The 13,552-nt window shown below is 45.8% G+C and overlaps 3 protein-coding genes across 3 annotated transcripts in view; 2 read left to right on the plus strand and 1 right to left on the minus strand.

Moving 5' to 3' along the window:
- The window catches only part of slc25a15b (solute carrier family 25 member 15b), a 17,616-nt gene extending 14,941 nt beyond the window's left edge, over positions 1-2,675 (minus strand). The window contains exons 1-4 of the mRNA XM_063202292.1: positions 2,286-2,675; positions 2,014-2,144; positions 825-916; positions 1-37 (exon numbers count right to left, since the gene is read on the minus strand). The exon at positions 1-37 is cut by the window's left edge and continues 79 nt beyond it. Of these exons, the coding sequence (XP_063058362.1) occupies positions 1-37; positions 825-879 (92 nt within the window). The 5' untranslated portion in view covers positions 880-916; positions 2,014-2,144; positions 2,286-2,675. The remainder of the gene's footprint in view (positions 38-824; positions 917-2,013; positions 2,145-2,285) is intronic.
- A 212-nt stretch (positions 2,676-2,887) lies between these two features.
- On the plus strand, positions 2,888-5,059 carry LOC134453295 (circumsporozoite protein-like). The gene is made up of 4 exons (XM_063204170.1): positions 2,888-3,026; positions 3,957-4,395; positions 4,585-4,617; positions 5,042-5,059. The coding sequence occupies exons 1-4, from the start codon at positions 2,935-2,937 to the stop codon at positions 5,057-5,059; spliced, it is 582 nt and encodes a 193-aa protein (XP_063060240.1). The 5' UTR covers positions 2,888-2,934.
- Positions 5,060-5,719: 660 nt separating this feature from the next.
- On the plus strand, positions 5,720-11,456 carry mrps31 (mitochondrial ribosomal protein S31). The gene is made up of 6 exons (XM_063202293.1): positions 5,720-6,074; positions 6,359-6,502; positions 7,486-7,605; positions 8,030-8,100; positions 9,263-9,400; positions 10,409-11,456. Exons 1-6 carry the CDS (start codon positions 5,731-5,733, stop codon positions 10,642-10,644), a joined length of 1,053 nt encoding a protein of 350 aa, XP_063058363.1. The 5' UTR covers positions 5,720-5,730; the 3' UTR covers positions 10,645-11,456.
- Positions 11,457-13,552: the final 2,096 nt, after the last annotated feature.

Consider the following 13,552-nt stretch of genomic DNA (forward strand, 5'->3'; position numbering starts at 1 on the left):
TCCAGCGGCTGACCACTAAACACACACGCTGCACCACCTAACACACACACACACACACACACACACACACACACACACACACACACACACACACACACACACGTCAGAGATAAGCCACCCGAAGGACCACAGAGTGAATATTCTACCCACTACAGCGTGTCTGGGTAACGGATAGGGTCGTTTTTAACCCTCGTCTGGGTTAGGGTTACGATTGTTTCTACCCAGTAAGGCTTTTCTGCGCTACTGCATCACTGGATTACTGAGCCCACTGTTTGGGTTGCAGCATTGTGTACCCATACCCCTCACCAGATCAGAGTTGTAGCATTGTGTCCCCATACCCCTCACCAGATCAACATTGTGTCCCCATATCCCTCACCATATCAGAGTTGTGTACCCATACTCCTCACCATATCAGAGTTGTGTACCCATACCCCTCACCAGATCAGAGTTGTAGCATTGCGTCCCCATACCCCTCTCCATATCAGAGTTGTAGCATTGCGTCCCCATACCCCTCACCAGATCAGCAACATCAACAATAAAAAAACATCAACATCATCATCATCATCATCATCATCCCCACTGCTCCATATACAACAGCAATAACAACAACTATTATTGTCAACATCATCATCATCCCCACTGCTCCATATACAACAGCAATAACAACAACTATTATTGTCAACATCATCATCATCATCATCATCATCATCATCCCCACTGCTCCATATGTTATTATTAACAACAGCAATACCAAACAACTGTTATCATCATCATCATCCACATAACCTACTAACTACTACTACTACTACTACAGTACTACTCACCTACTGCTCCTGCCGAGAGGTCGATGATGGCTTGGACCACCGGATGGGGCGCCATGACGACAACAGGGGTCAGAGGTTAAAGGTTACAGAGCCTGCGGAGGGGGAGAGAGACAGTAGCAGGGTCAAATTACACACACAGTGGTTACCTACTGGCTATCACACACACTAGAATAGAATAGAATAGAATAGAATAGAATAGAACGGTAACCTGTTGGCTATAACACATACTAGAATAGAATAGAATAGAATAGAATAGAATAGAATAGTGTGGTAACCTGTTGGCTATCACACACACTAGAATAGAATAGAATAGTGTGGTAACATGTTGGCTATCACACACACTAGAATAGAATAGAATAGAATAGTGTGGTAACCTGTTGGCTAGCACACACACTAGAATAGAATAGAATAGAATAGAATAAAATAAAATAGAATAGAATAGTGTGGTAACCTGTTGGCTATCTCACACGCTAGAACAGAATAGAATCGAATAGAATAGTGTGGTAACCTGTTGGCTATCTCACACGCTAGAACAGAATAGAATCGAATAGAACATATAGAATAGAATGTATTATTATCACATTATACCAAGGACGTCTGTAAGTTTCATTGCAGTAGCCAACAGGTTACTACACTGTATAATCATTATAAAGAGTGTAGTAACCCGTTGGCTATCACACTAGAATAGAATAGAATAGAATAGAATAGAATAGAACAGAACAGAACACATTATACAGTGTGGTAACCTTTTGGCTATCACACACACTAGAACTAAATAGATAGCGCGGCAATGTATCAAACAGACTAGAACAGAACAGTGCCTTCATTTTTGAAGTAGCCGACAGGGGTGCAAACAACTAATGCCATATTGTGTCACTGAATGATTTCTTTACTTGATTATTTGAAGAACAGCATACCCATTTCTTGTACATTTATACCAATGGTTCGTTAATTTATGGGCATGCTGCTAAAAACGTCAAAACAGTTCCTCTGTTTCATTCGTGTCTGAAACGGATGAACTGTCTTGACATGGCGCAAATCTGACAGTTTTCAGGTGAAGTGTTACATTGACACAATGTCACATTCACACAATGTCACAACATCAGGAGGACGCGAATGTGTCGGGTCGGGACACACAGAGAGACCATAAGTGTGTAAACTCGGAAAAGCAAAGCCAGCAGATACAGACCTACTGAAAGCTCATCCAGTGCTGAGTCTGCAGAATCAGACTAAGTTGACGAGTTCCTTTAATTTGGACTTTGTCCAAGAAAAGCCGATTGTTCATCAAGCTCTAATGACGCCTGTTAAACTGTCCATAAACTGTAAAATACAAACAACAGACATTTAGTGTAACTCCTACAGAGTCGGCTCTCGTATCATGTGCAAATGAATTCCAACGTTAGCAAACGTGTTTCAAAAATACTTCTGCGAGATTGCAGGACACCTTGACTCTCTCCTTACCTTGTGTCTTGTCACAACTTCAATCTGTGGTGGTTTCAGGAAAACACACACACTGTTCTGAGCAAATTTGTCAAACCAACTGCTGCCGACTCTACACAGTGCGTGATGCTAACCACCAGTGCCCGTTGCATCACCCCGTCAAATTTGCTTTGCTTCATTCATTGTCAAAACACCCTTCAAATGCGATGAAACTGTACGGTCACGATTCGGAGCACTTACTGGGAACACTGCAGGGTTTACGGATCGGTACAGACGAGACCAGTCGTCTCAGCATATCATTTAAGGGCGAGAAGTTGGGGTGAATGAATGTCGCCGAGTCAACGAGCGTGTCCTCTGTTTGCTTTGGATGCAGTGTGCCTGGCTGTGATGCCAGATGACATCCGTAGCCTACTAGAGGACGATTCAGATTTAATGTATGCTCAAGATAACAAAATAAGACCAATATTCGTTAGTGTCATTACTATCAAGCTATTTCAGAAGCAGTTAACGACGAAATACAAGGGTCACTCACTATCTGGAGGACTTCAGTGAGGGTAGAGTAGGAACACTCGAATCAGTCTTTCGCGTTGCCGCACGGACATTTTAAAAGGTTACACGGACATTTTATAATGCTGCACACACCAGAAGTGTGAATGTCGTGGTGACAATCATGCACCGCAAGTTAATTCATTCGTATCAAGCTTATAAAACGCTTGTTTTAGTCCGACAGCTGCGTCAACTGCCACAGAAATGTGTGCCCAAGTAAGTAACTTAAACGGTTAATTTGCGCGGGCTTAATTTTCTGTAGGCTACTTGAAGGGCTAGTGGGAGTCAAGGTTGTTCACCCCACTTGACGTTCATGATGTGCATGTGTGTCGTTGTGCTTTTCCCCACACAATGTAAAATTATGTTTCTGTTGATTTCCTAACGTCGAAGGTGTTTTGTATAAAATGTTCATCGTAAAATAATAATGTCTAGTGTTATTGACGACCGCTATAGTTGTCATATAGTCATCTGGCGATGTAAGATGATGTAAGATGGTCTATGGCTAGCTGGAGCTGTGTGTGTGTGTGTGTGTGTGTGTGTGTGTGTGTGTGTGTGTGTGTGTGTGTGTACAAACCGGGCACGTGCAAGATTGCCAAGTATCACTCATTTTACACACACTTTACACAATGTGTAGGCTATGTGTGTGTAATTGTGCAAACCATGGCAGGGTTTCCAAGTCATCTGGAGTGAGACTCACTCTTTCAGCTTTAATCTCAAACTCAACAAAGAAATCTCACACTAGATCCTCATGCTTCTGTTTTTCACTCGTGCAATAGTTTCAAATCCTGATTGGACCACAGCTGGGAATTGGTGATACCAATATGACACATCAGTAATGTATCTCTGAATGTTTCTGTGAATCAATTCAGTCTGGACTTTATTTGTGAAGAGATAAAGAGAAAATGTGACATGAAAGCACCTCAAAATACTTACCCGTCGAGAGATTGTAACATATATCATGTAGATCGCATAATTCACCTCAGTCATCAGGCACCAGCAATGTCCCCCAATGTGTGGTGTGTGTGTGTGTGTGTTGTGTCCGTGTGTGGTCACTGTTGCGTCTGTGTGTGTGTGTGTGTGTGTTTTCTTGTTAATTTTATGGCATTGTGATGATTGTGTGTTTGTGTGTGCGTGTGTTCATTCCAGCGTGCCGGTGTGCTCCCGAGCTTTCAGCTCTGGCGCGTCGTCGTCTCAGGGAGATGGAGCCCCAGCGCCCCCTGCAGGCGCCACACAGAAGCACAGCTCTGCACAACAACAACAGCAGCAGGAGGAGAAGAAGAAGCCCATGGTAGAGGCCACTCCGGCAGCAGAGGTCACTCCTGTGGTAGACACAGCTCCTGCTGACGTGACTGCACCTCCTGTAGTGGACGCAGAGACGACTCCTGTAGTGACAGCAGCTCCGGCGGCAGAGACAGCTCCGGCAGTGACAGCAGCTCCTGTAGTGGACGCAGCTCCGGTGGCAGAGACGGCTCCTGTAGTGGACGCAGCTCCGGCGGCAGAGACGGCTCCTGTTGACGTGACTTCAGTTCCGGCGGCAGAGACGGCTCCAGGTACTACTCTAGAGGCTCCTGTGGAGACGGCTCCTGTAGTGGACGCAGCTCCGGCGGCAGAGACGGCTCCTACTGCTGACGCGGCTGCAGGTACGACTCTAGAGGGAGCTGCTCCTGTGGCTGCTGCTGTAGAGGCTCCAGTGGTGGAGGCTGCTGCTCCGGCAGTAGATGCTGCTTCTGTGGTAGATGCTGCTGCTGTTGTAGACGCTGCTCCTGCAGTAGAGTCCGCTGCTTCTGTAGTTGATTCAGCTCCTCCTGTAGTTGATTCAGCTCCTCTTGTAGTTGATTCAGCTCCTCTTGTAGTTGATTCAGCTCCTCTTGTAGTAGATTCAGCACCTCCTGTAGTAGATTCAGCACCTCCTGTAGTAGATTCAGCTCCTGTAGTAGATTCAGCACCTCCTGTAGTAGATTCAGCACCTCCTGTAGTAGATTCAGCTCCTGTAGTAGATTCAGCACCTCCTGTAGTAGATTCAGCACCTCCTGTAGTAGATTCAGCTCCTGTAGTAGATTCAGCACCTCCTGTAGTAGATTCAGCTCCTCCTGTAGTTGATTCAGCTCCTCCTGTAGTTGATTCAGCTCCTCTTGTAGTTGATTCAGCTCCTCTTGTAGTTGATTCAGCTCCTCTTGTAGTAGATTCAGCACCTCCTGTAGAGGCTCCTGTTAAGTCTGCAGCTCCTGTAGTTGACGCGACTCCTGTAGAGATGGCTCCAGTGTCCGAGTCTGCTGTCCCTGTAGTGGACACAGCTGCTGTAGCAGAGACAGCTCCTGTATTAGAGGCTTCTGTTAAGGCCACTGCTGATGTTGTAGAAGCAGCTCCTGCTGTTGATGCAGCTCCTGTGGTTGAGGCCCCTCCTGTGGTTGATGCAGCTCCAGTGTTCGAGACTCCTGTGGTTGATGCAGCCCCAGTGTTAGAGACTCCTGTAGTGGAAGCGTCTGTTAAGGCCACTGCTGATGTGGCTGCAGATGTGGTAGACACGACTCCTCCTGTAGCAGAGACAGCTCCTGTGTTAGAGGCTTCTGCTGCTGTAGATTCAGCTGCGGCTGTTGAGGCCAGTCCCGTAGTGGAAGCTGCTGCTGCTGATGTGCTAGGCGCTCCTGCTGCTGATGTGCTAGCCGCTTCTGCTGCTGATGTGCCTGCTCCTGTAGCAGACTCAGCTCCTGTGGTTGAGGCCAGTCCAGTGTCTGTAGAGGCAGCTACTGCTACTGCTGCTGTAGTCCCTGATGTTGCCGTGGCTACAGATGTCTCCCCGGCGACAGGTGAGTTAGAGGCCAGTCCAGTATTAGAGGCGGCTCCTGTCGTCCCACCAGGTGAGACCAGTGCAGGTGTATTGGAGGCTGCTGAGGCGAGGACAGGTGAGGCCAGTGCAGGTATGGTGGTGGAGGCAGCAGCAGCAGACGTCACTACAGCAGCGGAGGCGAAGATGGCGGCGGTGGAGGTGGAGGAGACATCAGCTGTTCAGCAGGGAGGGGCTACTGCACCAGGGGGCGTGGCCACACCATCGGAGGGCGGGAAGAAGAGCCTTCTGGAGCTGCTGAGTGCCATGAAAGTCGACGTGACGACGAAGCGCAAAGTCCGAGCGCCCCGCCCCCCAGCGCTCTCACAGCCGCCAACCAGGAGCAAGGCCCCGCCCACCGCACCCGTCGCCATGGAGACCACCAAGGAGATGTTCCAGGAGGCCTCGGCAGCTGCTGCCACGGCAACAGAGGAAGAGAGGTGAGGGGTAGCGCTGCTACCCATGCTAATTATGCTAAATATGCTAAAGGAAAGGGAGTAATGTCCAATGCTAACCAAGCTAGTTATGCTAGCTACCGGTATGCTAAAGAAGGAGAGGGAACAAAGATAACTGTGCTAGTTACGTCATAATTCTAAAGGGATAACATGTAGGATAATTGGAACATTAAACGTTACTCCAACAAGTATGTTATTAACTATTCTGAGAGAGGGACATCAATTTAACTATGTGTGTGTGTGTGTGTGTGTGTGTGTGTGTGTTGCAGTTTGAGTCCTGAGCTGGTTGCGGCGGCGTCAGCTGCGGCTTCAACTCTACCAAATCGTCACCAGGCAACCTCCGAATTACTACGGCAACTCAGACACCACGAGGCCCAAACACACACACAGCAGCCTGGAGGAGAGGCCCTCAGGTGACACACACACACACACACACACACACACACACACACACACACACACACACACACACACACACACACACACACACACACACACACACACACACACAGCAGCCTGGAGGAGAGGCCCTCAGGTGACACACACACACACACACACACACACACACACACACACACACACACACACACACACACACCAGCCTGGAGGAGAGACCCTCAGGTGACACACACACACACACACACATTATAGTGATTATTGCGTGAGATATAACACCTACATGTACTACTTTAAATAGAGACCAACACGTGTTTTATTTGGCTTAATTATAATATTCTCAAACAGAATTTTGGTCACAACCTTCAACACAAACTAAATGCCGCGGGCACTCCGGAATCTCTGGCGCACCCTCAGGAGGTGCCTGCACCCCAGGTTGAGAACCACTGGGTTACGCTAAGTGGCATTTCCATTGACTTTATACTGGATTACGTCACTTTATTGGATTACGTCACTTTATTGGATTACGTCACTTTATTGGATTATGTCACTTCTTGCCTCACTGAGCTGTGGTCTCTCGAGCGTCACATTGGATTTGAGAGTTGAGAATTGTCCAAATTTTGGTAGATGACGCGCGAGCGTTAGCCAGTGATGTAGTAGCAACCAATTCGATTGGCTGCTGCTAGACGGTTGTGGCATCCGGGCTGCAGGAAGTCGGTTGGTGACATGATTCACATAGATTTGAATATTTCTATGCAGTGGCTTTCTGTTTGCTTGAGGCTAAGACAGGATCCTGTACATACTGAAAGAAGAAAAATAATCAGACTTAGTTTGTGAGTGCAGATTTTTCTTCTTTCAGTTGATACCTTTTATCGCGCACTCAGACATTCATTTTTTCCCAGAAGTTAAGTTAAAACTTGAGGATCCTGTACATAACAAGCAATGATAAAGTAAGAATGAATTAAAACACATGTTTCTTAATTGTGATTGGTTCCCTCAGCAACCTCATCGCTGACATGAAAGTGGGAAAGCGCGCTGTTGGACGACAAGACGCATGGTCAACCAATCAAATCCGCTTTGATGAGGATGGGCGGGGCTTCACTCAGGAGCGGGGAATCAGGTGACACACACACATTCTGTCTCTCTCACACACACCTATACTCTCTCTCTCTCTCTCTCTCTCTCTCTCTCTCTCTCTCTCTCACACACACACACACACACGCACACCTATGCACACACAATGTATAATGTAATGCAATGTATATACACACTCACACACACACTCACCACACACACAGCTTCAGCTTCTGCTAGTTGTGTAATGTAATGTAGTGAGTGTAATACGTGTGCTGTAATGTGATGTAGAGTAGTGTGTATTCTGATGTCATGTGATGTATTTCTAATGTGATGTAGTGTAGTGTGTATTCGGATGTGATGTAATGTGTGTGTATTCTGATGTCATGTGATGTTATTCCTGTGTGTGTGTGTGTGTGTGTGTGTGTGTGTGTGTGTGTGTGTGTGTGTGTGTGTGTGTGTGTGTGTAGGAAGAGCAACTTTGGTGGAAAACGCTTAAATGTCTTCACTGAGAAAACGGAGTACACACCTGCAGCAGAAGGTAACTGTGAAACAAACAACCCCATCTGCCTACCTCTCTCTCTCTCTCTCTCTCTCTCTCTCCCTCCCTCTCTCTCTCTCTCCCTCTCTCTCTCCCTCTATCTATCACTCTCTGTGTACCTCTCTCTCTCTCTCTCTCTCTCGTTCTCTACCTACCTCTTGCTCTCTCTCTCTTTCTCCCTCTCCCTCTCTCTTTCTCCCTCTCCCTCTCTCTTTCTCTCCCTCTCCCTACCTCTCTCCTCTCTCCCTTGTGACCAGGCTTGCATGAGGCAAGTAGTTTTCCCGCCGTCGCAGCAATGTAGCAAATTTCTGCAGGCACAGGTAGAGTAGCAAGTGGTGTGTACACCGGCTGTGACGGCGCCCCCTAGGGGAACTGCAGACACAGGTAGAGTAGCAAGTGGTGTGTACACCGGCTGTGACGGCGCCCCCTAGGGGAACTGCAGACACAGGTAGAGTAGCAAGTGGTTAGTACACTGGCTCTGACGGCGCCCCCTAGGGGAACTGCAGGCACAGGTAGAGTAGCAAGTGGTGTGTACACCGGCTGTGACGGCGCCCCCTAGGGGAACTGCAGACACAGGTAGAGTAGCAAGTGGTTAGTACACTGGCTGTGGCGGCGCCCCCTAGGGGAACTGCAGGCACAGGTAGAGTAGCAAGTGGTGTGTACACCGGCTGTGACGGCGCCCCCTAGGGGAACTGCAGACACAGGTAGAGTAGCAAGTGGTGTGTACACCGGCTGTGACGGCGCCCCCTAGGGGAACTGCAGACACAGGTAGAGTAGCAAGTGGTTAGTACACTGGCTGTGGCGGGGCGTTATCCTGCAATATGGAGTGTCAGTGTGGCCCTCCGTATCACCACCGAAACATTTACATCAATTCAATACAGTATACATGCATCTACTACTGTACTGTTGCTGCCCTCAGCTCTGCTATTATGGGCTGTCAGCGTCACCCACCGTGTGGATCACCATGGAAACCTTCAGACTTAGTAGATGCTATATATTATATTTACTGCTTTCAGATTGATGATATACTGTATATTATATTTACTGTTTTCAGATTGATGATATACTGTATATTATATTAACTGTATTCAGGTTAATTAGAGACTGGATATTATAACTGTTTCCAGATTAATCATATTTCCTGTGTTGTTGCTGCTTTCAGGTCTGTCATTATGGGATGTGGATCTGGCCCACCGCATCACCATGGCAACCAATCAGCTTCCTCGTAACGGCTTTGAGGAGATGCTGCTGTGGACCAGGCGGGACCAAGTCTGGCAGTATCCAATCAACAACGAGGCTGGTAAGGCGATAGCCAATCATCCAGTCCCGAGGATGATTGGCGTTATGCCATTCTACGCGCACATAATATAAGATAACGTAATATAATCTAATGCAATATAGTGCATGTGTGTGTACAGGTCTTGAGGAAGAGGCTGTAAAGAGGTGTACATAGTGTGTGTGTGTGTGTGTGTGTACAGGTCTTGAGGAAGAGGCTGTAATGAGGTGTACATAATGTGTGTGTGTGTGTGTACAGGTCTTGAGGAAGAGGCTGTAATGAGGTGTACATAATGTGTGTGTGTGTGTATAATTGTGGTATGCAGTGGCACTGCCCCCACGATTCGAATCAATTCTACAATGTCTTGTCTCTCTGCTTAAGCTACATATGAGGTTTTTTGTTCTATGTCTTGATGTTGTAATGTTTGCAATGTGAAGCTATGGAATCTTTTTTTCTCCTCATCCTTACCCAATGTTGTTTTAACACTTGACCAAGATTTGACCCAGGTGGCGGCGCGCAGAGTCGCAGCGGCCCCGGAGTACTAAACTTTTTATTAGCTTCTGCTGCTACTAAGTATTGTACCCAAAAACACAATTTCGTTGCCTTTTTGACAATGACAATAAATTCTTTGAATCTTTGAATCAATTCTACAATGCATTGCAATCATTTCTATTGAAAGCAAAGCAAATGTTTCATCAGTCATGATGAGGCAATACAAGTAGTCAGATACTGAGCAACATTTTCTGTATGTTTTCTGTATCAGTCTTGCAGTTTTCAATGCTTTGAAGTGATTTAATTTAACATTCATTTGCTCCTGAAATATCCACGGAAGTAATTGAAACTTTAAAAAATTGCCGCATCGATTCTGGAACTTGCCGCATTGAATTGAATCGTCCATACCCCGCATTGGATTGCAATCGATTATTACTCGATTATTGTTGACACCACTAGTGTGTAATGTATGTGTATGTATAATGTGTGTGTGTGTGTGTGTATATTGTGTGTGTGTGTATGTATAATGTGTGTGTGCAGGTCTGGAGGCGGAGCTCTCGGTGCCGTTCCATGAGCACGTGTTCCTGGAGCGCCACCTGGAGGCGGGCTTTCCCACCAGCGGACCAATCAGACACTTCATGGAGCTGGTCATCACCGGATTGGCCAAGAACCACACCCTCACAGCCAATCAGAAGCAAGAGCACATCGCCTGGTTCCGGAACTACTTCCAGGAGAAGAAGGCTGTTCTGGAGGAGGCCGAGGCCTTTGGCAGCTAAGGGGTTAATAAGCAACCAGACGACTTGTGGACACAAGTGGACAGCGAAGGGTTAACAACGAGACGAATTGTGGGACACCAAAGGGTTACATAAAATAAAGGAGAAAAGTCTGCTTCAACCAGATTTTTTCTGCTCCCACTTTTTATAATTTTTTTTGTAAAATTTTGGGTTAAGGGTTATAACCCGACACGTTCGGCAAAAAATAACAAGGTGGGAGCAGAAATATCTTGTCGTGTCATTCGGCTGTCCCAGGTCAAAGACATTTTTGGATATAATGTGTGGGCTTTAACCTACTACATCAAAGGGTTAACAAGACAACTAACGGGTTAACGAGACGCCTGGTGAACAGCAGCAGAGGAAAAAAACAAGTGAGCTGAAATATATAATTAATATTATTATTAATATCAATGATTATTATTATTGACATGTTGGGAACTGTAGCAAGCATCAGGGGCCTGTACTGAGACGCTGGCTCAGTAGTAAACCTCATTTAGTGAAGAGGTAAAACATCTAATAGAAGAGCCTGCAGGCCTGTGTGTTTGTAAGAAAATGAGGGCTCAAGGCTCTTCTATTAGAAGATTTACCTCTTAACATATCCTGGTTTTCTCCTGAACCAGCGTCCTAATACCCCTCTCTGCAGTGGAATCACAACATTGTTAGTTGGAGCAACGTGTTGAAGGTCAGCAGTGTTAGTTGGAGCTGTAACTCAGTAACATGTTGGTCGCTCTCCACTGCTAATGCAGTGGGTGCTGTTTGCATATACTGTATATTGTTTTCTGAAACGGTAAATAAATGTTGAGCTTTGTTGTTGACTCTTCCTGTCTGCTTTCAGCTGTTTAGAGATTAAAGGAGCACTAAATAATATTTCTTATTTAACCATTTCATGCCGGGAGGGCTTCTGTTATAACCTTGCTGTTACCAAAATGGCAATGACCACGTCGTCTTCATCGGTTATGACTTCTTGTGATGTCATACCAATGTTCTATTGTTCAGCTTTAGCAGCCAGTAAAGAGGATTCCATGCTGCATACAGGGTTCGTACGGTCATGAAAAACCTGGAAAAGTTATGGAATTTGGAAATTCAAATTTCCAGGCCTGGAAAAGTTATGGAAAACGTATTTTTGGTCAAAAGTTTTGGAAAAGTCAGGGAAATCCAACCAGTGTTTCATCAATTATCTTTATGAAGTTGATGACGCGGGATAATAAAATATAAATGTTCGAGTTCTCGTGGAAATGTTGTCTAGTGCAGGCTGCGTCTGCCTAACCATGTGTTGCCAAATTGAGTGGGTTTCAAATAACGCATGTTGTAATGGCTCCAGGCGGGTTTCAAGCGTTTTTGGCTAGAAATCAGTCACACCTGGCAACCAGCCTCGTAACGCGCGAGCTAGTGTGTGCGTGGTGGTGGTGGTGCATTGTTCTATTTACTGTCAATGTGGTGGTGAGAGGTGATCATACTTCTAATCCTAGAAAAGAAATGTGGTTCTGTACGATATTACAGCATGTCGCGAAGTGTTACTTCAACAATGCGCGGCTTAACTTTCTGAAAAGATGATCAACAATGGCTGGAGAGGACGAAAGTTTTGATGTGTCCGTCCGATATGGGCGAAGCAGCGGCACTTGTTAGCCACCTGAAGGGCAAGATGCAGCAGCCGGTTACCTCAGCTACTAAGGTTAGCAGAATACGCGTTGTAAAATATTTAGCGGTTCCACTGAAACGTAGCTAATGCCAAAAGGAATACAATCCTAAGACCTGTTTGGTCTTGGTTTAATTTGCCAGATAGGGCACCAAGCGAACCTTTATGCTTTCGGTAAGCCCCGAGATTTTGACATTGATAAGCAATGCACCTGCTGCCTGCGAGTGAACTTTTACAGTGAAAGCTGAAAGATTACATGAAATCCGTACAGTAGTCTATGTGCAGCTGACCGCGAGCCAAACGATTACCAATGTCGGCATGACGCGCCTGTTTTGAAATACGGTATGAACGGCAGCGTGACTTGAGTTTGAAAAAGTCATCTGTGGCTTTGTTTTCAAATCGGTCAGATCGTTACAACACAAAATGAAACTCACCGCAGCATCTCCTTGAGTGGGCGTCAGACTAGAACTATGCCACGAGCAGTGCAGTCTCTCCTTTTTTCTTTTTTTTTTTTGCTCCAGCAACGACCACAACAAATGACAAAACATTATCATTCTACAGGAGCGTTGGACTGTTGTGCTTAGGCAGGTGTAGTAGGCAGGCCTATGATTTCTTACTTGGGCAGGATGAGCATTTATCCATCTCCATAGAGAGCATGTTGATACAAATTTGTCTTCATGATGATTTCACGACCTAATTTGCTATAGGCTGGCCTAGGCCTATTCATTTTCATTTCTGACTGTACATTAGACAAGCGAATTATATAACATTGGTGAATAATAGCAGAATTAATGTAATACAACATGAAGTATAATGGTTGCTTATAGCTTGTAGTAAAAGATAACCTATAGAAGCCTATGAACATGTTTATTGTTTACATATTTGTAATATAGGCTATGTAATATATAATATAATATGCCATAGTCTATAGTATAAATATATACAGTAATTACATATTTATAATATAGGCTGTAATATAATACGCCCCCACCCCCCGCGCGCGATTGGTCATTGGTTTTTCGGTCCTGGAGATTCAGAAAAAGGTTTTGGAAAAGTCATGGAAAAGTCATGGAAAAAAAATGGTGAAAAAGTGTATGAACCCTGTGCATATGTCTTCATAATAGTAGAGAAGAGTGGAGTAACTTTATTGATCCCGATATGCTCCATAGGTTTACTTGGTACCCTCCCCCTGACCTCTCCCTACATCTCCATCCATGGCTGAAGTGCCCTTGAGCAAGGCACCTAACCCCACATTGCTCTAGGGACTGTAACCAA

This window comes from Engraulis encrasicolus, chromosome 7 (assembly GCF_034702125.1).
Source record: "Engraulis encrasicolus isolate BLACKSEA-1 chromosome 7, IST_EnEncr_1.0, whole genome shotgun sequence".
NCBI lineage: Eukaryota > Metazoa > Chordata > Actinopteri > Clupeiformes > Engraulidae > Engraulis > Engraulis encrasicolus.

Bases quoted from the DNA above. Each gene is read 5' to 3' on its own strand.
- mrps31 (XM_063202293.1), top strand. From the start codon at position 5,731: ATGGTGGTGGAGGCAGCAGCAGCAGACGTCACTACAGCAGCGGAGGCG. The intron at 6,075-6,358 runs GTGAGGGGTAGC...TGTGTGTTGCAG, and splicing joins ACGGCAACAGAGGAAGAGAG to TTTGAGTCCTGAGCTGGTTG. The intron at 8,101-9,262 runs GTAACTGTGAAA...TGCTGCTTTCAG, and splicing joins GTACACACCTGCAGCAGAAG to GTCTGTCATTATGGGATGTG.
- LOC134453295 (XM_063204170.1), top strand. From the start codon at position 2,935: ATGCACCGCAAGTTAATTCATTCGTATCAAGCTTATAAAACGCTTGTT. The intron at 3,027-3,956 runs GTAAGTAACTTA...TGTTCATTCCAG, and splicing joins CCACAGAAATGTGTGCCCAA to CGTGCCGGTGTGCTCCCGAG. The intron at 4,396-4,584 runs GTAGTGGACGCA...CCTGCAGTAGAG, and splicing joins CTCCTGTGGAGACGGCTCCT to TCCGCTGCTTCTGTAGTTGA.